This window comes from Siphateles boraxobius, unplaced genomic scaffold (genome assembly GCF_051911475.1).
Source record: "Siphateles boraxobius isolate OS27281-9 unplaced genomic scaffold, OSU_SipBor_1 29, whole genome shotgun sequence".
Lineage (NCBI taxonomy): Eukaryota > Metazoa > Chordata > Actinopteri > Cypriniformes > Leuciscidae > Siphateles > Siphateles boraxobius.
Genome location: NW_027508908.1, coordinates 10306382 through 10331621, shown reverse-complemented (window position 1 = coordinate 10331621; position 25240 = coordinate 10306382). Strand labels below are relative to the sequence as shown.

The 25240-nt window shown below is 40.7% G+C and overlaps 1 protein-coding gene across 3 annotated transcripts in view; it reads left to right on the top strand.

The window, feature by feature from the left end:
• LOC143753777 (sarcoplasmic/endoplasmic reticulum calcium ATPase 2) overlaps window positions 1-25039 on the top strand; it is a 45737-nt gene extending 20698 nt beyond the window's left edge. For all 3 annotated transcript variants that reach the window (XM_077246495.1, XM_077246492.1, XM_077246493.1), the window contains 8 exons: window positions 1271-1382; window positions 2343-2584; window positions 5099-5319; window positions 8037-8239; window positions 9979-10064; window positions 19248-19381; window positions 21089-21206; window positions 22526-25039. In XM_077246495.1, the coding sequence (XP_077102610.1) occupies window positions 1271-1382; window positions 2343-2584; window positions 5099-5319; window positions 8037-8239; window positions 9979-10064; window positions 19248-19381; window positions 21089-21206; window positions 22526-22810 (1401 nt within the window). In that variant the 3' untranslated portion in view covers window positions 22811-25039. The remainder of the gene's footprint in view (window positions 1-1270; window positions 1383-2342; window positions 2585-5098; window positions 5320-8036; window positions 8240-9978; window positions 10065-19247; window positions 19382-21088; window positions 21207-22525) is intronic.
• Window positions 25040-25240: the final 201 nt, after the last annotated feature.

The window sequence follows — 25240 nt, the reverse complement described above, 5'->3', positions numbered from 1 at the left end:
AGAAGCGAAAACCAGGAGACTTGGGGGTATCTTTTAAGCAGATTCTTTATTTTCTGTAGTCTGCTTCGTCCAAAATCTTACCCAAGTCAAGTATAACTAAGGGAACTTTATATTGTAGTTTATATACATTTCAAGGGGGAGGGATTACATTTAGGTGGAGACTTCTCTGAAACAAAGCAAATGTAAATGAGGTATACAGGTTGTGGAACCTGCTCAGCATGAGACACGAGAAAAGGACGTTGCAGGACTTCTCGTACTGAGACAAGAACTCCCAAGACAAAACAGTCTCATTAATAAAATAGCAGGTGTTCAAACTTGCTCAGCATGGGTTTCACCTGGTGAGACACAAGAACAGGAAAGGCATGGACTTCTCGTACTGAGATGGGACAGTCAGGAATATCCCGCTGGATCCCGATCCAAATCCGATATTGTGCGTACACTATTTTGTGTTATTGTTAAGCTCCACAAAAGGCACAAAAACATTATAAAGCACCATAAAGTTTTCGTGCACCATATTCTAAGTGTTCTAAGCCATTCTACAATGTCAAGTTCACGTTAAGTCTTCCCTCCACTGCGGATTCAAACACCGCGTCGCGTTCAGTTACGACAGTCAACATGATGAAACTCTGAGATGATTCAATGTTAATATTATTATACTTGATGTGTTTATAAAAGTCTATGGTATCGCATAAAACAACTTTATCTTGCTGGACTTTATTGCTGTACCTTAACCATGTTACTTTCTACTCTACCGTGTGTCTGTTTAATCACAACACTGGAGTAGAGGGCACTATAATTGTTCTTCACGCGCACAGTAACTGAAATTTAAAACTGTTTAAAGAAAAGGCTCAATATACTATTGCATAGATAGATACTGTATAATACACTAAGCATCAATATGTCTTTCCTTTGTGCTTTGAAAATACTCCGAATTTCTGGTATCGGATCGGTTCTGGAAAAAAAATTGTATCGGTACAGCCCTACAGAAAACCATATATCAGAAGTGTAGACTGATAGATAATAAAATTCCACGATGATGAAGAACTGCCATGTCACCCGAACATGACCGCAATAGAGATGATAATCAAATCAAACAGATATTTTAGTTTTTGGCAGAGTATCCGATGCACAAGCTGTCAAACGGGAACACCTGAGATTTATGTTACATCTTGTAAAAAGGGACATAATAGGTCCCCTTTAATTTACATAAAAGCTTTTAAAATGCATATTTTAGTGCTATAACTAACACTTTTCTTTGTGCATCTCTCAGTCGGACTTGACATTCGTGGGCTGTGTGGGAATGTTAGATCCACCAAGGAAGGAAGTGCTGAGTGCAGTGCGTATGTGCAGACAGGCTGGCATACGGGTCATTATGATCACAGGTGGGTTAAACACATATGCTGAGGTGATTTTAAAGGGATAGTTCACCCAAAAATGAAAATTCTGTCATTATTTACTCACCCTCATATTGTTCCAAACTCATACGACTTTGATTAATCTTCCAAAACACAAATTAAGGTATTTTTATTAAGAAACCTAAAGTATTTCTGTCCCTCCATTGAAGGTCCAGGTAACCAAAGCTCAGAAGATCCAAAAAGGTCATAAAGGCGTTGTACAATAAATCCATATGAATTGAGCAGTTTAATCCAAGACTTGTGAAGAGATACGATCACTTTATATGATGAACAGATATAAATTAGGCTTTTATTCAAACACATACACCAATAGACCACATCACATATCCGTGTGTCACATCATGCGCTAGAACAAACCTCATTGGTTCTTATACATGAAGCACACATGTTTGAGCTGTGTTTATCGTATATGTGCTCTATGTATGTGCGTCAATCTTTGTTTAGATGTAAATAAAATCCTAAATTAAATCTGTTTTAATTAAATCATCTAAATTGTTAAGTATCTCCTCAAAGGACTGTATCTTGTGTTGTAAATGATGTGATCTTATGTGATTTTTAAGTTTTTCTTATTATGTGTTTTAATGTTGTGATGTTATATGCTTTTTAAGTTAGGTCTTTTTCTGTCATTCTGTCTTGTCTGTTGGTTATTCTTTAAAATAACTTAATTAGATTGTGGAAAGCACATTAGTCAACAGCTGTTGTTTTAAATTGTGCTATACAAATAAATTGTCATTGTCATTGGATTAAGCTGCTTGATTCATATGGAATCATTTCATATGAATGTCTCAAAGTGCAAGCTCTTTGACCAATATAAGGCCAAATACAAGACTATCTATTATCTAATTGTACCCAGCCACAGTAAGAATGAACAAATATGCATATAAAGAAAGTCAATTTGAGGTCCTCTTCCTGTGTTGATTTGTATAGGCGACAATAAGGCCACTGCCCTGTCTATTTGTCGTCGAGTGGGCATCATCACTGAGCAGGAGGAAGAGGAGGCTGAAAGGGGGCCGTATGGCAGCGGCCTCACAGGACGTGAGTTTGATGAGCTGCCTACCCACCTGCAGCGAGAGGCCTGCCGCACCGCCCGCTGTTTCGCCCGCGTTGAGCCGACGCACAAGAGCCGCATTGTAGAATATTTGCAAAGCCTAAGTGATATCACAGCTATGGTAAGTTTTTCTAGTTATGTTTGTTTGAGTGCAAAAGTGCAAAAATCTGTCACGGATTTTCAGGAACGAACCCAATTGCAGACAGTTTGCTGACACACAGGGTTTATTGATAACAAAAAGGGAAAACAAAACCCCACGAGGGAGGAAAAACAGCACAGGCAAAGCAAAAGACTAACAACAATAGACTAAGACTTAAACATAAAACTTCACAGGAACAAAATAACTATAACAAGAAAACTTCTTTGTTTAGACAGAACTCAAGACAAGGTACTCACAAGTATTACCGTGTGTGGATACACACACAATCAATCACAATGAACCAGCACAGGACAGCAAACACAAGGGGATAATATAGGGAGAACAGATAACGACAGCAGGTGACACTGATCAGGCAATGAAGACAAGATGAGGATAACAAGGGGGCGGGGAAAGAGACCGAGACAACACAAGCACACAACCCAAAATCAAGGCCATGTGCCTGCACACAAAACATGGGTCTGTCATGATCCTGCCTCAAGACTAGAGAAAGGAAATGACAAGAGGGCAGAATCATGACAGAACCCCCACCTTAAGGAGCGGCTACCAGACGCTCCAAAAGAGGACATCAAACACGAGACATGACAGACTGGGACAGACACAAACCAACAAAACATGACAAATAAAAGCAACGGCATACAAGAATATACAATAATGGGGTTGGGATGCATCAATAAAAATAACAAACAAGGGAGGGGGGGTGGGGGAACAAGAAAGTTCATAGGTGGTCGACCAGGGAGGGTAGGAGGACTGGGGGTCTTGGGTTTACGGGACAAGGGTTGAGGACGAGGAATCCGAGCTGACTTGGACGGGGAGACACATGGAGAAGCCTTGGGGGAATTAGACTGGGACAGGGTGACACATGAAGAAGTGCTAGGAGAACTAGACTGGGAAGGAGACGGTACAGGACAAAAGACAGGGCAAGATGTAGGCGACTGTGGGGCGGAGATGGGCAACACTGTGGCTGGCTGAAGAGCAGGAAAGGGGTCAGTGTACTCAGTAGCAGAACCAAAAACAGCGCTCATCATATCAGATTCAGAAGAGGCGCTACTCATGTCAGACTCTGAACCTGCAATGTCTGCAGCTGACACTGGAAACGAGTTGACGGGAACAGATCCTAGAACAGTGTTGTCTGAAACCGGCTCGGGAACAGCGCTGGCAGAGACTGGCTCGGGAACCGCGCTGGCAGAGACTGGCTCGGGAACAGTGCTGGCCGAAGCATTGCCCTCAGCAGCTGGTCCAGGAACCGTCGCAGGTTCAGGGGAAGGAAGAGACGGGGAACGGGAAGCCCCCTTCCTCCTCTTTCTCCTAGGGCGGGAAGCAGAGACCATAGCCGGATCTGTGACCAGTTGGGGAAGCGCAGCAGGTGCCGTGTCGGGTAGAAGAGGAGGTTTCTCTGGGTGGGTTGACTCAGTCGCTGAGGACTCTGAAGGGGACTCCCACGAGGTCCGCCTCCCTCGTTTTCCACGAAGACCGAAGGAAGCAGATGGAATCTCAGGAGTCGTGGAGGAGCTAACCTGGTTCCCAAACGTCACGACGCCTAACAAACGACCCTCAGGAATAACAGGCAGACAGGCAGAAGGTGAAGACCTCGTGGAGGAGCCCTGCAGCTCCTCCTGACACAAACGGTCCACCACTTCCCAAAACGGACGGCGAATCAGCCCCTCCCGTTCAGTCAAAGGAGGAGGACCATTGAGACCTGCGATGAAGTATGAGTTGAGGAGGATCTCAGGCAAGAACCTCCTCCTCTCTTCCACGGCCTGGGCATACTCTCTCAACGACCTCTCTCCCTGGGGGGAAAACGGTGCCTTGCCACCCTTCATGTCGGAGGTAGTCGACAGCCACCATTGTTCAAGGGGATCAGATTGTCGCTTGGCAGAAAAAGACAAACTGTCTGCTGGGTTCTTCTTTGGCTGGTTCATTCTGTCACGGATTTTCAGGAACGAACCCAATTGCAGACAGTTTGCTGACACACAAGGTTTATTGATAACAAAAAGGGAAAACAAAACCCCACGAGGGAGGAAAAACAGCACAGGCAAAGCAAAAGACTAACAACAATAGACTAAGACTTAAACATAAAACTTCACAGGAACAAAATAACTATAACAAGAAAACTTCTTTGTTTAGACAGAACTCAAGACAAGGTACTCACAAGTATTACCGTGTGTGGATACACACACAATCAATCACAATGAACCAGCACAGGACAGCAAACACAAGGGGATAATATAGGGAGAACAGATAACGACAGCAGGTGACACTGATCAGGCAATGAAGACAAGATGAGGATAACAAGGGGGCGGGGAAAGAGACCGAGACAACACAAGCACACAACCCAAAATCAAGGCCATGTGCCTGCACACAAAACATGGGTCTGTCATGATCCTGCCTCAAGACTAGAGAAAGGAAATGACAAGAGGGCAGAATCATGACAAAATCCCAAATGAATGAACCCTCACACTTGTTTTTTCTGTCCAGACTGGTGATGGTGTAAATGATGCCCCTGCTTTGAAGAAGGCTGAGATTGGCATTGCTATGGGCTCAGGCACGGCCGTGGCTAAATCTGCTTCAGAGATGATCTTGGCAGATGATAACTTTTCAACCATCGTGGCCGCAGTGGAGGAGGGTCGAGCCATTTACAACAACATGAAACAGTTCATCCGTTACCTTATTTCTTCTAACATTGGAGAGGTAGTCTGGTAAGTTCAGACAGAAATACACTCTTATATATCACTCTTAGTCTTAATGCCCTGATATACTCACGGCTGAGTTCTTTTTCTGTCTTCGCTTATTGGTAAAAAGAAGTTTGAAATGCCTTTGCAGCGTTATAATGTTAGCGAACATCCTGGGGCTGCCCAAGCGGTTGAGAGTGGCGTTTACATGAAATATGTAAATATGTGCTGGGTGCTTTCCTCTCAATAACAAAATAAAACAGCAGTAAAGAAAGCATTTGATCATAGTGATGTGGATATTGTTTGCACAAGCTCTGTAATCCGGCACTTCAATCAAGTCACATTGATTTATATAGCACTTTATACAACAAAATGCTTTAAAGCAACTAGCTATACAGTATTAAACATGAAAAAAAAATCAATTAGAATTACAACTTCATTTTTCACTATAAAGCAGCTCTCCAGTGTGTTCATGTTTTTACTCGTGGACATCTGACCTTGACGGACTGAATAAGAGAAATAAACCGGAGAAGATTTAAACATCAAAGAAGGCAGAGCCTTAGAGCCACACCTCCCTATTACATAATCGCCAAGGACCAATGGTGGTTTGAAGGAGTTTATCAGCCGGAGTGAATTATTCCGGAAAGTTTGTTTTGCAGGTTGTTTCAAAAACACGAAATGAATGAAGTAATGTTTTGTCGCAGTATCTCTCATGTAACGATTAAATAAGTCTACCGCTGTAGTCTGTCTGTCCGTGATAAAAAGCAGTGTGTGCTGCACTGTGCTTAGTAGATTACCGTTTAGGCTGGGTGTTCACACAGAACCAACTGCCATTAGCCGAATGAACATGGAACGTGTTTTTGCTTTTAATTGTAGCGAATTAGCTCTATGAAATATTAATAACCAATCATAACTTGTTATAATTGATTATTAATATTTGTGTCAGTTAATCGGGTTAACTTGATGCAGCTACATAAAATTGCAACCAATTACTCGGTTCATCCTGTGAACCCTCAATATCGGTTATTAATTAATAGAAATGTCTTTCTTACTAAGTACTACTAAGAGCAAGTAGTTAAGATCGATATGATTATTGACTTCCAGATATGAGCTTGAGACACGGACAACTTTTCGTGTGATATGAACAAGACTTTATTAACTAGACTAAACATTTAAATAGGGGTGGGAATCTCTAGGCACCTCCCGATTCGATTCGATTCCGATTCAGAGGGCTGCGATTCGATGCTAAAGCGATTATCGATTATCTGAATCTTTTGTGTGTGTGTGTGTGTGTGTGTGTGTGTGTGTGTGTGTGTGTGTGTGTGTGTGTGTGTGTGTGTGTCTGTGTCTGTGTCTGTGTCTGTGTCTGTGTGTGTGTGTGTGTGAATGAATATAAATACTTTGCTTTAAAAGTACAAAGTAATGACCCATAAAGAATTAACCTACAATATATTTTAGTTACATTGCAAAGAACCAACAGGAAAATAAATGTGCCTGAATTAGCAGCATACTTGTAGTAAATTAATAATAACAACAACAGGTGTTCTGACGATTCATGCTACCCATCGAGATGTGCTACTTACTGGTTATGCGCATGTGCAGACTCATTTTTCTTCTGCTTACCACGCCCATAAATCTATGCATCCTTGCTGTGGAGACTTGTAGGAAACTTTGACAGGTCAAAGATGAATTATTTAATGAGAATTTTTACTTTTCACACCGTTTTAAAAATAAAAACAGTACATTATACATTGTACAGCCCAGAGCCATAGAGAGAAACAGCTCTGGTACAGCCGAGTGTTTTTCCTCCTCTGGGTGGAAACGTGTCATATGGCTTCTCATATTTGTCGTGTTGCCGAAATATTTTAGTTTTATTCTACAAAGCTTACAACTAGTGTGGCTCTTGTCCAGCTCCTTTCCCCCTTCAACTTCAGAGAAGCCAAAATATTTCCACACGTCAGCTTTTAATATAGAATATATAGGATTAACAGAGTTTATTTCTCCTTCTCAGAAGAATTAAGTGAGTGTCACATCTCTCAGGAATTCCCTTTTAGGGGTCGTAAAAATTCGTATCAATGTAACATGACACTGTGAGTGTCTGAGTTCTGCCAGTGGTGTTAGCTTCGGGGGAAGTTACACAGATCTTTGTTGGGAAAGTGTGTTTGCCAGACTATTCATTAAATATAATTAATAATTTGTGTGTGTTTGTGTGTGTGTGTGTGTGTGATTGGTCCAGACGCTACATAAATTTGCGAGATGGAGTGCAGCAAAATGTCTCAAGACGTGTTTTTAAAAGTTGAACTTCTTGGCACCATGTTTTAAAAACTCATTGAAAAATCAGTGAAATGTGTAAAAAGATGTCCATCTAGTGCATGTTAAATAGAATAACAATTTAAAAGCAGCACTGGAATGCAACAACACATTTTATGATAAAGTTATTAATATAGCCTGCTGTTCCGGACGGTTGGTGGGATTGTCAGTTCGCAGGTTTTAACAAACCGTCATTGATTCAAAGAGCTGATAAAGTAATAATACTGTTCAGTTTAATGGAGAAGTTATGTCTAACATTTATACTTAATAACGTTGCACAGTTTACACTTTACAGTGTGAAAGAGTTTTAATTAAGACGGTTAAATGTAAACAAATCTTGACTACTGTAAAGGTTTTTTTTCTTCTACTGCGTACCATGAAAATGAATCCTGTGACCGCACCTTAAACATTGTTTCTTTCTCTCTGTCTCTCAGTATTTTCCTCACAGCTGCTTTGGGAATGCCTGAGGCTCTGATCCCAGTCCAGTTGCTGTGGGTCAATCTGGTGACGGATGGCTTCCCAGCTACTGCTCTTGGCTTCAACCCCCCTGATCTTGATATCATGTCACGTCCCCCACGCTCCCCTAAAGAACCACTCATTTCTGGTTGGCTCTTCTGCAGATACCTCATCATTGGCTGTGAGTCATTTACACAAATGTCACTACTTGTCATTAATGTATATAAAATAATGCTATTAAAATGAAGGACTGATCCGGTTAGATCAGATGCTATAATACACAAGTGCAGTCATTATTTTTGCAATTCGCTTAGTATCCATTAAAGTGCAGGGTTTTTCTTTGTGACATACCTTGTTATAGAAATGACCGTGCTCCTACAAAATTAATAGTTATGCCACACAAGCAGTGTCAATGTGGAATAGATCCAATGTATACTTGTGTATATCATACAGCTTTGTGTGAGGTGTGCAGCAGGGATTAGTCCAAATTCAATTGGTATTTATTTCTACTTAACATTCAAATAAAAGTTTTATATAAATTTATATAAACATTTAAATTTTCATACAAGGCATTTTTTATATAAACTTTTGAATGATTTATTGATCTTCTCCAATTTTTGAAATATAAACATTAAATGGTAACCGTCATAACATGTTTTCACGACAGTTGAGGCAACTAGAGTAATCTGTCAAACCACATTAAAGGACGTCAAAACAACATTTATTGTTGGAATTTCATGATAAAGCAGAATATGAAAGCTGAAACTTATTGGATGGGAGGTACACTACAAGTAATAGTGAAGTTTTGTTCAGACATCAACAGAAAACAACATAGACCAAAAGATTGATCTTGAAATTTAAGAATTGATGTCGGTTCGTGTTTAATCAATATTGTCAACCTAGCTTTAGTAAACATTACTGAGTCGAGTGAACTGTCAAGAGTAGAGTTGTGACGTTCGCGAACGAACCGATTCTTTTGAACGGCTCATAAACATGAACGATGGGAGCCGAGTCGCGGCTGGAGAGGAGCCGTTCTTTCTGTCGTTCTTTTTTTTCCTATGCGTGTTTCACACAGATGCACAGCTAATTTGAAATTAGCTCCTCAGTTATAGGGGAAGGGGCGCACCCAGCGCAGGGGTGCTACTGCCAAACAGCATGATGATATTAGTTGTGCACGCGTGTGCATCCTTTACGTGAGTACTCCAGTGGAAAAAAAAACCTACGTGCCTCTGTCATTGGTAGGAGTGGAGCCAATGACTTGTGCACGCTGCCGTCACATGGTTACTCCACTTAAAATTTTTTTTAAAAAAAAATTAATTGCAACCGGCTTTGTTTTTGATGTTTATTTGTGAGTAGGTATTGTATGAATAAGATAAGTCAACATAGCTTTACACATACACACACTTTGTACTAAAGGTAAATCCAAAATAGTGATGTCACCTTCTAAGCAGAGGGATGTTGTGCAACCCTATGGAATTTAGTCCACACATGACAACAAATGAGGTAATAATCAATATTTCAGAATAATTCAAACTCAGATATTGGTGTGTGATATCTGAGTTTTAATTATTTGACTACAAATCTCACCTCATCATTCCTCCCAGTGATTATTTCCAGGATAAACTGAGATGCACCCAAGCTGGCTTCTTAAAACTGACTAAATATTTAAAAAGAGCCAAAAGAGCCGTTCTTTTGAACGGCTCTTTGAAAGGAACGGATCGCCAAGATCCGGATCCCCTCAAAGAGCCATAAATCCCATCAACTAGTCAAGAGGCTAAATTACAACAATCTATGTATGAACTTTCACACATTCTCTTTTAGATGGTAACCATGAATTCAAGTTTAAGAACCAATGAATTGACTCTGAAAATGTTAATTGGTTAATTTGCATTTCAATCTCTTTATCTCTCTGTTTTGCAGGTTATGTAGGGGCAGCAACAGTTGGAGCTGCTGCCTGGTGGTTCATGGCAGCTCATGATGGACCAAAGCTCAACTACTACCAACTGGTAATAAAAAATAAAATCCCCAAAACATAATCACACACTGCAGTTTCTCTGAGTTGAAACAGACTTCTGTAAACTTGATGTAAACTCCTCTCCTCATTTTAACAGACTTCTGTAAACTTGATCTAAACTCCTCTCCTCATTTTAACCCGAAATTAATTTTCTTTTCATTTTTAAAAATTGTTCATCTGAGTGGTCCAAGACCTTGGGAGATTTGTCGCACTTGAACTTGGAATACACAAATTCTTTTTTTGACTGGATTCGAAAAGTTTATGTGGTTGTAATTAGGGGTGTGTGATATCACGATTTTTGAACGTGGACAATTAAATTCTCTCCACGATCTGCTTTTGAAGAAATATCGTAGTATCAAATCATGTTAACGCAGAGGTAGTTATACTCACATTGACACTGTAATTCACAAAAGTTCATTATTTGCATGTGCTTTAAAGCCTCACCGGTTAAACATTTAATTCGCGGGCTGATGCGCTGTTGTAACATGCGCTTTTCTGAGCACATACACCAGAAGTGCACAGGCATTGAATGTCTGTCAAACAGTGCCTGCCTGGTTACTGGACTAAGTTATCGTTCGAGTCTTATTGCGCTAATATTGCGCACAAACACAGTTGGTTATGTCTAAAGTGAAAGCAAACATTTGAGAGAAAATCGGGTGTGTGTCATTTGCGTGTATTTTAGAATAGATGCGTGCCATTCTAAAAGGGACAATGTGTTGTTTTTTAAGTATTTTATTATCTAAAATCAATATTTTTATTCATAAATATGTCCTCAATGGTGCACAAATACCTCTGCCAATGATCTGACTTATCCTCATAAACAAAGAATTTATTATCTTTATATACATGTGACGGGTAGGTCCACGGAGGCTTCCATGTCATTCCCCCATCTTGTAAAACTATAATAGCAGAGAGGGACAAAAAGTAATAGGCCAACGAGTTTCCACTACGCGTTTTCGTTCAGAGCCAGCGTCACGTGACTGAAAGCAGCTGAACCAGACGAGAAGATTTGAGAGACGCTTGTCACGGCCCCGGCAAGTTTAAAAGGCTGCACTGCACGGTTATTTATAATGGAGGACGATACTTATGTGGAGCCACAGGAGATTGCAAAAAACAAGGTTTAATGTCAGGATAGCTTTTTCCAGGTTGAAAGAGTCGATGCAGGAGAAAGCTTTCAAAAGAGACGCTGAACTTGCTTGCTTTCTTCTCAACAGGTAACGTTAAGTCAATGTTACGGTCTAAATTACAAGCTTTTTTTGGTCGATTCTCTGCCTTTGGAAACTTTCAATTCTTTCAAACATCCGTTTGTACGTTGTGTCAAGTTGCAGTTTGTTTGAAATAACAAACCTGTTCACCCGAAGGAAAACTCGACAAAGTGCTATTAGAAGACATCCTGTCATGGCTTTTTGGTACATAACGGCTACCGTAATTGCAACACGCATTTGATAAAGATAGGCACTGTAGAGCACAATTCGTTTGAATGCAAAATACAATTTCACCGCTAGATGGGAGAAATTCCTACACATTGTCCATTTAAAGTAACAGTAGCCTAATAGTAAACATTCTGCTGCTTGTCCTTTAAGGGATAGTTCACCCAAATATGAAAATTCTGTCATTAATTACCCACTCTAATGTTGTTCCAAACCTGTATTCATTTATTTCTTGTGCTGAACACAAAATAAGATATTTTGAAGAATGAGGGTAACCAAACAGTTGCTTGTTCCCATTGACTTCCATAGTAGAACAAACTATACTATGGAAGTCACTGGGGACCAGCAACTGTTTGGAAACCCACATACTTCAAAATAACTTTTATTTCCTACAGTAGAAAGAATCTTATTCAGGTTTAAAACAACTTAAATGATGACAATTTTCTTTTTTTGGAGGAACTATCCCTTTAATGTTAATAAAACAACAAAACACCACGAGAAAATCACTCACTGCTCTTGACTGAGAACTTTAATAGTAGTTTTAATAAGAATCAATGTATAATTTATACAGTGAAGTCCTTGTAGTGTTTTATTTTTATATTTGTTCATTAATCTTTTTGTTAAATGCACATACTGTAGCTGAAAAAATAAAGCACTGTTTATTTCAGTTGTATATTAAAGGTGCTCTAAGCGATGTCGGGTGACATCACTTCTTGTTGACGTTTAAAGTATTGTCAAACAAAACGAAGGCTAGTTAGACCCTCCCTCCTTCTATTCCGTGCACTAACCCCCCAAACCCCACCCCCAAACCCTTCTTATCAGTTATTGGCTGGAACAGTTTGTTATGTTTCTTGGTGCGGGTAAGCCCAGTTTGTTTTTGTTGCCGTTTGTGGAGCCTGGGGTGTCTGCAGAGACCGTGTTTTTTTTACAGTGTGTTCAGGGGACAGGCAGCTTGCGGATAGTGAGGAGATGTTTGTTGTATGTGACAAAAAAATGTTTTGGCCTAAAAAACGTGTGACATCGCTTTGAGCACCTTTAAGTTGTGTATATGTAATGTGTATCTTTGTTCTCATTTTCTAATAACAAAGAAAGTAATAACAAAGATTTTAATCTTTGCCACTTGGCCTAAATGTCTGCCATTTTTTTTATATATATATTTTGTTTCCTTGTTAGGCTTTGTTTTTTAAAATGTGGACATTAGTTTGGCTGTAATGCTCACTCACTTGAAAATAGTAAAACCTAAATGAAAAAAATTGTGATAAAATAGTGAATCGTGATTTTCTCGAAAAAAATCGTGATATGATATTTTTGGCATATCGCCCACCCCTAGTTGTAATAAAAAAACGTAACAAATCCTTTCTTTTTTGTTTTTTTCCCCTGCTGTCCACCTTACTGACTTGAATTATTACAAAATCTAATACTTCAGTAGAAATACAACTCTAAAAAAATGCTCAAAATGTAAACAAAAAGTGCTAAAACTTTACCAAAAATAGATTTTATAATATATTCCTGAATGCAAACTAAAGAAAGAAATTGAAGAACTGACTTTAGGACCCCGGGGAGCAGTTAAAGGACAATTCTGGCCAAAAATTAACCTAGGGCAAAATAACACATGGGTACCGAGTCGACCGTTCTCTGTTTTCACGATAATCGAATGTACCCAGTTTTAACGTTAGTTTTAGTTTAAACACAGATTAGCTTATAACACTAGTGTATGGGGCATAGAATGAGTAAAAATAAAAATCGCCATCTTTGGAAAACGTCTCAGGTTAACCTATGTTCTGACTGTAACCTATGTTCCCTGAGAACAGGGAACGAGTCACTGCGTCAAGCGCTATGGGGAACGCCTCAGCGTGACTGATGACTGAAACACTGTAGAATCACGACAATCCTATTGGCCGGCGTCAGCCATGACGTCATGCTCTAGCGCGACCAGGAAGTATAAGAGGAGCGACTAGAGAACATGTCATCCACTTCTTCGTCTGAAGGGACTGTAAAAGCAGACCAGAGGCATGGCGACGAGACGCAGTGTCTCGTTCCCTGTTCTCAGGGAACATAGGTTACAGTCGTAACCTGAGACGTTCCCTTTCGAAGGGAACTCGAACTGCGTCAAGCGCTATGGTGAACGAGATACCCACGCTGCCATGCTGAGGGGATGCTTTAGCAACTATGGCTACAAGCAAAAACACATTAACTCAAAGTTAAAGCCCCTTACTGCTTAGACGTTAGGCTAACTGTAGCACTACTCCCTACGGCCACTGCCTGAGCTCCATGCTAAGCGAGGGGACTCTGTGAATCACACAGAGGGCTTGCCAGCTCGAGGCCATGGGAAGCACAGCCCGACCTACAGAGGGGGGTCCCTTTAAAGGAGTATAGCCTGGAGCCTATGGGCTCTAGCCTGCTACTTTCGGGGGGACAGTGTCAATCCCCACACCAGGGAGGCTATCATGCTCAACACTGAAGCCAACAACCTGTTTGAGTTTACATTAATCAACCACAGTCTCTAGCCAGAGACGATAGTTCCTTCACAGTGCTATGGGAAGCGGAGGCCTCAGCAGGATGACTCTGAGATTAGAGGAGGCCTGCCACACTTACACCACTGTGGTCTAGAGCTTTTCCTCATAGGGTGAATAAAGCTATGATGCAGAACTCCGGAAGTAAGGGGCCTAAACAACTCTCTGTTAGTGAGAGGGCCCTTTACTACTACCTACAAAGCTGTTTGCATGGAGGCCTCAGCAGGATCCACTCGAAGGAGAGGAGGCCTGACACATGCTATAAAACCAATCAACTCAGCAGCTGTACATATCAACGAAGAGGAGGGCTCGACGATCATCAGAGCTCAGGGAGCGAAGGGCCTAAAGCACCTCTTCAGATAGAGAGGGGTCACTTCAAGCTCCACCTGAAATGCTGTATGCCTGGAAGCCTCAGCAGGATGACTCTCGAAGGAGAGGAGCCCTGACACATTCTATGGAACAGATAAACACAGCCAGACTGTATATATGGAGGCCTCAGCAGGATGACTCAAAGGAGGGGAGGCCTGGCACATATTCTAGGAGAGCTAGCTTGACGATCACCGGAGCTCATGGAGCGAAGGGCCTAAAGCACCTCTTTAGATAGGGAGGGGCCACTTCAAGCTCCACCTGAAATGCTGAATGCATGGAAGCCTCAGCAGGATGACTCTCGAAGGAGAGGAGGCCTGACACATGCTGAAAACAGATAGCACAGCCTAACTGTATATATGGAGGCCTCAGCAGGATGACTCTCTAAGGAGAGGAGGTCTGACACATATTTAGGAGCTATCTTATCAATCTTAAGAGCTCAGGGAGCGAAGGGCCTAAAGCACCTCCTCATAGAGAGAAGGGCCACTTTTCAAGCTCCAACTGCTGCATGCATGGATGCCTCAGCAGGCTGACTCTCGAAGGAGAGGAGGCCTGACACATGCTAAAAACAGAAACAAATATTTTAGGAGAGCTAGCTTGATGATCACCGGTGCTCAGGGAGCAAAGGGCCTAAAGCACCTCTTCAGATAGAGAGGGACCACTTCAAGCTCCACCTGAAATGCTGTATGCATGGAAGCCTCAGCAGGATGACTCTCGAAGGAGAGGAGGCCTGACACATGCTGGAAACAGATAGCACAGCCTAACTGTAAAATATGGAGGCCTCAGCAGGATGACTCTCAAAGGAGAGGAGGTCTGACCCATATTTAGGAGCTAGCTTAACAATCATACGAGCTCAGGGAGCGAAGGGCCTAAAGCACCTCCTCATAGAGAGAGGGGCCACTCCTCAAGCTCTACCTGGAATGCCGTTTGCATGGAAGTCTCAGCAGGATGACTCTCGAAGGAGAGGAGGCCTGACACATGCTATAGAACAGCCCTATGGGTATTCTCAGAAATACGGTAGCTGGAGGAGTATTGTGACGACCCTAAACATTAAGGGGAGTAATGGAGTCTGCACTTGTGAAAGCCTGTCACCCTACCTACCTACTGGGAGTACAGAGGCCCAAGCTTTGTGAGGGCCTGCTAAAACTCAACCAGAGGTGACATACTCTGCATAGTGATCCAGAGGACCAGGGGTAGTACACGCTCACACTGCGCTTATCCAAGAGATGGAGCACTCTAACGAAAAACACCTTCTTTTTGCTAACTAGGGGGGTAAAAACATCATCCCAGGAAAATAAACATTCTGTCGAGCTCTAGAGAGCGCAGGCCTCAGCTGATAACTCTCTGAAGTGAGAGGAAGCCTAACCACGCCTGGGAGGGAACCTGCTACCTGTGCTTACCACTACTACAATACAAGCTGACTTCAGATCTGGCTGACAAAAAACTTAGTGAATAAAGCGACAAAGGCCCTGTAATAGACTCACCACACCGTAAGGGGAACCCATCCCAACCAGGAGGGGATCGGAGGCTGAATAACCCATTAAAAAATCATATTATAATTTTTTTTTTTTTTGGGAACAGCCTAACTACGTTCATCTAACCTGAGGAGGGCACCTAGTGCCAACTACTACAGGGGATGTTCTCAGTCGCTGATCTTGGTTGGTCACACAACAAAAGGCCTAAGGTCGAACGTCAGAATAGATTATCATCATTGGTCAGGCACTATGGGCCAGATGTTATGGACAAGGGGGAAAGAGGAAGGTGTGCACAGGGAAGGAGGCGTTTATCTGCCTCTGCCCGTGCCAGGACGACCACGTCTGGCCTGAGCTACTTCCCTGACACCCTGCCTGTTCCTCCTGGACTCGTGCTGCCTCGATGACATACTCCTGCCAGGAGGAGGGGCACGAGTGGCGACTGAGTCCCGCTGGCCCTGTCTCTGATCCTCAGAACGAGACAGGCCAGGGCCCCCAGGCTGTCTGGGTGTGGGCCTGGACCTGCGCGGTATACAAGATCTATAAGATGCTGAGCGCGCCTTCGCCTCCCTGAACTTCCCGACCACCGCCTCAATGGAGGTCCCAAAAAGTTTAGAGGGCGAAACCGGGGCATCGAGGAGAAAAGTTTTTTCTTTCTCCCCGATGCCTGCCAGGTTCACCCAAAGATGCCTCTCCGTGGCCACCATGGCTGCCAACGATCGCCCGATCGCGGCGGCTGTCTGTTTAGTGGCCCGGAGAGCCAGGTCTATGGTGCGGCGCAACTCAACCTCCGCGCCTGGGGTCAGACCCTGCCCCTGGTCCAGGTCCCTCAGCAGGTCAGCCTGGTACGCCTGCAACACAGCCATCGTGCGCAGCACCAGCCTGACCTGCCGCCGCGTATGCCCTGCCATTCAGACGAGATGTAGTCTGGAGTGGTATAGATGGCAGGGTTGGAGCTCTTAATGTCGATGTCTCCCCTAGCGAGAGATAGCTCGCAAACGTCTCCTCAACGGGAGGCATCGACACATACCCGTGTTCTCGCATTCCCTCCACATTCGAGTAGTTTGAATGCTGGAAACGGTGAATGCGAGCCAAATACGGGTGTTTCCATGCCTTCACAACCTCTGCATGGAGGTCGGGAAGGAAAGGAAGGCTCACCGGGGCTGATGGGGTGTGGCCAGAGAGAAAGCGCTCATCAAGTCTTCCACGAGCGACTTCCCCTCTGAAGCGCTGCCATGATAACTCAAGCCTAGTGGTGGCGCGCTCCATCAACTCCACCAGCTCTGCATACGCGGGGCAGGGGGGCTGGGCAGGTTCAGCCATCCTAACATCTTCACCTGCTTCAGCCCCATCCTGCTCATCCAAGCTCGAAGCCAACAGAACACTGGCTGTTGGGCCAGAAGATGCTTCAGAAAAATGACACTGTCCCCCCGAAAGTAGCAGGCTAGGGCCCATAGGCTCCAGGCTATACTCCTTTAAAGGGACCCCCCTCTGTAGGTCGGGCTGTGCTTCCCATGCCCTCGAGCTGGCAAGCCCTCTGTGTGATTCACAGAGTTCCCCTCGCTTAGCATGGAGCTCAGGCAGTGGCCGTAGGGAGTAGTGCTACAGTTAGCCTAACGTCTAAGCAGTAAGGGGCTTTAACTTTGAGTTAATGTGTTTTTGCTTGTAGCCATAGTTGCTAAAGCATCCCCTCAGCATGGCAGCGTGGGTATCTCGTTCCCCATAGCGCTTTACGCAGTTCGAGTTCCCTTCGAAAGGGAACGTCTCAGGTTGCGACTGTAACCTATGTTCCCTGAGAACAGTGAACGAGACACTGCGTCTCGTCGCCATGCCTCTGGTCTGCTTTTACAGTCCCTTCAGACGAAGAAGTGGATGACATGTTCTCTAGGCGCTCCTCTTATACTTCCTGGTCGCGCTAGATTATGACGTCATGGCTGACGCCAGCCAATAGGATTGTCGTGATTCTACAGTGTTTCAGTCATCGGTCACGCTGAGGCGTTTCCCATGGCGCTTGACACAGTTCGAGTTCCCTTCGAATGGGAACAGTCTCGACCAGTCAAACCACGAACGCCGTGCTATGTGAGCTGAACTGTGACTATCGACCAGGACGTAGCACAGCGTTTGTGGTTCGATTGGTCGAGACTGTTTTCCAAAGATGGCTCCTGCTTGTATACGCGAATTATACTGTCTTCATAAAGTATCTTCTTATTAAACTCTCTGTTCACTTACAAAGTTCTCAATGCTTCGGTTTGCAGGTACAGACCCTAATTATGCTACCGTGTTAGTGTGGGGCTATTTTGAGCCTTCTTAGTGGTATTAACTAGCGATTTTTATTTTTACTTATTCAATGCCCCGTACACTAGCATTATAAGCTAATCTGTGGTTAAACTAAAACTAGCATTAAAACTGGGTACATTCGATTATCATGAAAACGCATCCCAGAGAACGGTTGACTCGCTTCCCATTTGTTATTTAGCCCTAGGTTCATTTTTGGCCGGAATTGTCCTTTAATTTGCTCCATAGAGCAATAAGGCCATCTAGTGACGGGAGTCATGAAATATCGCTTATAATCTTTAATCACATACGTTACCCTTCCCTCCCCCCTCGAAACGACTTCTCTTCTCTTCCGGTCAAAAACTATTACTAGAGGGCGTGGCTATTGTGGTCTGTCTCTTTTGACTTGACTATCTATCAGCTGCCTCATCTTGGTTCGTGGGAGGCTCATATAAATATGGGGTGATTCCTTCCGGTATATTTGGCTGCTCGTCCTCGGTCTCATCGTCGGTTTCCTCAATTAAAAATGCTTCATGGGAGGGTAACGGTGGTGAGTCCAGTGGAGGATCCTCCACAACTGACTGTAAACTGGCATTCAAATCTGCCTCCATTTTGTTAGCAACGCCCAGCCTCCAACGATCTAATCAATTCCCAAAGGACGAAATCAAGCCCCGCCCTACATCTTTTTCTAATTTCAGAAGCCGTTTCACTCTGATATACGTCACAATAAGGAAAAAAGGACAATCTTTCATGAAATGGAGGTTGACAATCAACTTCCATTTCATGACGACTTCAACAAGTTTTTGCATTTAATGGAGAGTTATTTTGTATTTAAGTGAAAGAATGTGGATGTGATTATTTATATTAAAATTATTGATACAATCTAATAATTTAGAGGTAAATAAAATAAAAAATAACAAAATGCCTCAAAAACAATTGCATTAAAATGAAATGATATAAGCTTTATAAAAGTGAATTAGTATAATTGTAGGGCTTCGGGTCATTCTGACCCGCGAGGGAAGGATTTGTTACAGGTACAGGAGGAGAGGATAAGGATAAAATATAATTTTTGACCAAGGAAGACAGTTCTGTAAATACATCTTCTCTGTTTTCTCTATAGTCTCACTATCTGCAGTGCAGTGAAGGTCATGCTGAGTTTGCAGGAGTGCAGTGTTCCGTGTTCGAGTCTCCATACCCCATGACTATGGCCCTGTCTGTGCTGGTCACTATAGAGATGTGCAATGCCCTCAACAGGTATGTTATTTTTAAGAAATGCTGTCATGATATAAAACCACAACCTGGATTTTTTAAGGGGAGAATAGAACATTTATATTATGCTAAAATATTCTTAATGCAAATATAACATTTAATTTGATTTTCTCTTTATTTCATAAAACTGATGATGTATCTCACTTATAAAGTATATAATATATGCACTACCATTCAAAAATTTGGGGACAGTAAGATTTTTTTAAAAGAAATTAATACTTTCATTCAGCAAGGACTCATTAAATTAATTAAATGGGATTTTTATATTGTTACAAAAAATTATATTTTAAATAAATGCTTCTTTTTGAACTTTCTATTCAAAGAATCCTTAAAAAAAACATCTAGCACGGTTTCCCAAAAATATTAAGCAGCACAACATGTTTTCAACATTGAGAATAAGAAATGTTTCTTGAGCAGCAAATCAGCATATTAGAATGATTTCTGAAGGATCATGTGACACTGAAGAATGGAGTAATGACGCTGTAAATTCAGCTTTGACATCACAGGAATAAATTACATTTGAATGTATATTCAATTTAAAAAATATTATTTGTTTTTACTGTATTTTTGATCCAATAAATTCAGCCTTCAAAAACATAAAAAATCTTCCTGACCCCGAACTTTTGAAAGGTACTGTATTTGACATATTATTTTTGTATCTAAAGCAAGGGAATAACTGCTTTTCTGAGAACATGGGAGAAACAGGGGACTATGGAAGCTTGTTTCCGCCACAGAATGAAAAATAAAAAAGATACGATTTTTTTCTCATAATTGCGAGTTTATATCTCGCAATTCTGACTTTATTTCTCAAAATTGCGAGATATAAAGTCAGAATTGCGTGAAATAAAGTCGCAATTGTGTGTTATAAAGTCAAAATTGCGAGATATAAAGTCAGAATTGATTGATATAAAGTTGCAATTGCAAGTTATAAAGTCAGAATTGCGTGATATAAAGTCGCAATTGCGTGTTGTAAAGTCAGAATTATGAGATATAAACTATTCTAAGGGGAAAAATAGTCAGTCTTTTTTTTCCCATAGAATTGGACTTTATAACTCGCAATTGCGAGTTTATATCTCACAATTATGTGTTGTAAAGTCAGAATTGCGTGATATAAAGGCGGAATTGCGAGAAAAAAAGTCAGAATTCTTAGTTTTTTCTCTCGCAATTCTGATTTTATACCTCGCAGTTGCGACTTTATTTCTCACAATTGCGACTTTATTTCTCAGAATTGTGACTTTATTTCTCAGAATTGCGACTTTATATCTCAGAATTGAGACTTTATTTCTCAGAATTCTGACTTCATATCTCGCAATTGTGAGATAAAAAGTCACAATTTTTTTTTATTTTTTTTTATTCAGTGGCGGAAACAAGCTTCAATAGGGGACTGAACAGATTAATCCAAAAGAATTCTTTGTTACAAAAACTAAAAAAGTTTTTCTTTGTTGCCTGAAATATCCCAGTACTAAATAATCATTGTAAATGTGTTTGTTATTTTTATATGTGTTGTATATTTAATACATAATACATTAAAATAAATGTCAAAAAATATAATTTATACTTTGAAGTAATATTATAATATCTTTCTAAACAGTAATAATACTGAAAAGGGCAGATCATTCTACCTATGCTTGGTTTTAAGACAGGGGAGTATGGACTGCTCTTATTGACTTTTTTTGTCTATGTGTGTTTCAGTTTGTCCGAAAATCAGTCACTACTCAAGATGCCACCGTGGTCAAACCCCTGGCTGGTGGGAGCCATCTGTCTCTCCATGGCCCTACACTTCCTTATCTTATATGTGGACCCTCTTCCTGTAAGTAAGATTCTGTGTGCCAGTTTTAAAAGATGATTCAGAAGTATCTCAGAAAAATGCCTGGGCATAGTTTAAGAGGAATGTGTGAGTTTGATAGGTTGGGCTTGTGCATGCCTGTCTGTCAGTAAGCTACAGTGAAAGTGGTTGCCTAATGAATCTAGGAAATTATGGAGATTGCGGTTTATTTCACTGATGATGAAAGGCTTCCCTGAAAAATAACGGCTATGATGGATGATAATACAGGAAATCATAACCCCGCCACACCAGGAATATTTGTGACTTTATCAGTAGAATTATGCAATGTTAAGGAAATTGTCATCTTTCAGAATGAAAGTTAAAAATTGTGTCATTTACACTTCCGTACAAAAGTTTGGGCTCAATGCGTTTTTAAAAGTTTTTAAAAATTTCTCACCAATGGTATATTTATTTGATCATAAATACAGTAAAATAGTTCTATATTGTGAACTCTTGTCACAATTAAACAATCTTTTAATACTGTACATTTAAAGATTTATTCCTGATGCAAAGCTGTATTTTCAGCATCATTACTCCAGTCTTCAGTATCACATGATCCTTTAGAAATCAGTCTAATATTCTGATTTGGTGCTCAAGTAAAACCAATCATATATATATTTTTCAGGATTCTTTGAGAATTAGAAATTTTAGAAGAACATCATTTCTTTGAAATGGAAGTCTTTTGTAACATTATGCCTCTACTATCACTTTTGATCAATAAAATGCGTCCTTGCTGAATAAAAGTATAAAATTCTTTGAACAAATCTTACTGACCATAAACCTTTGAATGATGGTGTATGTCGCTCCAAAAACCAGTATGACTTTCCCACTTTGGTGGGACACAAAAGGTGATTTTTTTTTCCTTCTATCTTTTGAAGATTATCTTGGTCACTATAAAGTGAATTAGGACTTGTGCCATAAAGCTTCAAAATGGCAAAAAAAGCACCATGAAAGTATCTTGAATGCTGGATATATCATAAATTTACGATGTTATATATTACAAATCTTGACATCCGCCCTATTGCTCCTTGTGTTAATAATAAGAGTAGACGCATCATATTTGTGAAAAAATAAATTATTTTGAGTTGAATCTTTTTAATTAATCGAATTCAATGCTTCAGTTCGCAAATCAAACTGGGCTGCGTTTCCCAAAAGCAGTATAAGCCTAAGTTGATCGTAGAGTCCATTGATGTCAATTGTTCTATGATTAACTTAGGCTCCACAGAAGATAGAAAGTCAGACATTTTAGAATGGACATACTGTTTAGCTGAACTACTCATGTAAGTTACTGTTTGTCTCTGTAGTTCATATTTCAGATCAGACCATTATCTTGGCCTCAGTGGGTGACTGTTCTGAAGATGTCTCTGCCTGTTATTTTGATGGATGAAGCCCTGAAGTTCCTGGCCAGAAACTACATTGAGCCTGGAAACGAGTTGCTGGAGGAGGATGGAAACGTGGCCAGGGGGGTGATTGGCAAACTGCAGCAGGCATTTAGGGGTGTATCCTGGTCATTTGTGCTCATCTCTGCCCCATTGCTGGTCTGGATCTTCAGCCTGGACTCAGACATAACCAATATCTTCTGGGATTAGAAGGAGTGTGTGTGTGTGTGTGTGTGTGTGTGTGTGTGTGTGTGTGTGTGTGTGTGTGTGTGTGTGTGTGTGTGTGTGTGTGTGTGTGTGTGTGTGTGTGTGTGTGTGTGTGTGTGTGTGTGTGTGTGTGTGTGTGTGTGTGTGTCAGAGGCAGAAAGAGAAAAGCGGCAGATGTACAGAAACAGTGAAAAACGGAGAAGTACGAAGGAACAGTTACGGAGCCACTAAAAGGAAATGGTGAAGGAAAAAAACATGGGAGGAAAAATTATTTTAGCTTTTTTAGGATCAACATTTTGATGTCAAGTTTGTGTTCCTCTATGAATCTTTTCATTCGTTTGCAAAAACCATTGCGTTTCCTCGCAAAACTTTTGAAACACTTTTTCATCCCCATGTCCTTTTAGGTGCTCTGTAAAAGGTAGAGCAGGACCAGGACAATCACAGATAAATGAATGCTGGGAAAAGCTAGGGACAGACAGAGGGAGAACAAATTTATTCAGTCTTAAAAAATGGCAAATGATGTGCTCATGACCAACTACTTCAGCCTTCCCCATGTGTCACTGGTTTTGCATTGTACTGTTAGTTTTTGTTTTTGTTATTTATTTTTTGAAAATAAGTTAAAAAATGCACATACGTCAATATTATTTTTTTCTTTGAATTAGTTGCTTTTTAAAGGTTACTTTAAAAATGTGTATAACTTTAATTTTTGTATTACTAGCGATACCAAACGGAAATGCCATATGTTTGCTTAATCAGCCCAACCGGGTGAGACATAAAAACATTGGCTCAGCCGCATGAATTTAGCAGGACTATCCATTTGACTGACCTATGAAAGACAGTGGAAACTTTATCTGGTGCTGCTATTGGCACACTTTCCCTAAAGAAATATAGTTTAAACAGCCCAAAAGCATCGCAATTGTCTATCATAGACAAATTTTTGATGATAAATTACATTTTAACCACATACTGCCACATACATTAAAATATGTTTGTTGGGCCTTAAAACATTTTAACTAAATGTTTAGGGGTGATGTTTTTAAGTCAAAAGCAGGCTGAAAAAGTAAATATCCCAGAAAGGAACAAATTTATGATTTTTTTTTACTATTTTCCAATGTTACTTCACTTGTGCTTGGGGTAAAATACACATTTTTAGCAGCATACGATATTCTTATGTTTCAGGCGTTTCATGTTTATTTGTTTGGTACTCGAAAAAATTTTTTTTATCAAGTCACAAAGTCATATTTCATATTTTCGCATGCCGTTCATTGTAATTTCCTAAAATTTCCCCAGTCAGATGTGACGGTAAAAAAAACAAAAAAACTTTCATTATCTTAGACGGAACACTTCCTTGTCATCGCATTGCATTTTTGAAGATCTTTTATTTGGGTATGCCAGCTATACCATGAGTATTGAAAACTGGTCATACAAGTCTCATAGCATGCGCTATCAAATTTCATTCCCTTTATAGGGGGTTGGGGTTTTGGAACTCTCAAGCTCACGTTGAATCATTACTTTCAAAATTACGTTGGGGATTTTTTAAAATATTTTCAGTGTGACTGCTTTATTTTTATTGCTGTGCCAGTATGGCAGGGAATGTTGTTTTCCCTTTCTTTATCCTTTAATACGACTCTTGTGTCCTGAGTCTAACCAGCTACTATTTATTGGGGGCCATTTATTGCGTATTAAGACCAAACATCTTTATCAGGTGTCCAGTTATCATACTCCGCTTATCAGATGGATGCTGAAAACGTTTGGCAATAGCATCTGTAATTGATCAGAGCCCCAAAAAAAATTTTTTTTTTCAGTTTCAAGATCAGTTGTGGATCAGTTGTTGTTAAGAACAGAGCGATTAAGTTGAATTCCATCCTAATGTGTCGAGTTTTGGGGGGGAAAGGAAAATGTTCATGTTCATAACCTGTTTATTTCATGTATTCATCCTTTTGGTCATTGTTTCCCTCATCCATCTGAGTCTTATTTTAATGTTAGCTCTTTTTTTTCCCATTGAAAATCATTCCACTAAAGGAGCTTTATACAAGAATGAAAATCCTTTTCTTTCTATTTGTCATATAGATTCTATTTATTTCCTATTTCTTGAAAAAGACATTTTAAATTTTTGTAGTATTTTGTTATTCATGCAGTTGATACCATAATTGTCATTTAATCACTGTTCCATTAACAGGGAAATGGAAACCGCTTCATGAAATGGAAAATAAACTCTTGATTTAAAATTCATTAGCTGTGTTTGTGTCTTGTAGCATATTGAAACATTTGACAAAACACTACTGTAAATATTAAAATGTAAAACATTTTTTATTGACATACATTTATCACAATAAAAAAATACATATTTCCAATTTATACCAGAGGTCAGGTGCACAAACAATGTGTGAAAACATATCATATAAAAACGATTTTAAATGATAAATAAAAATA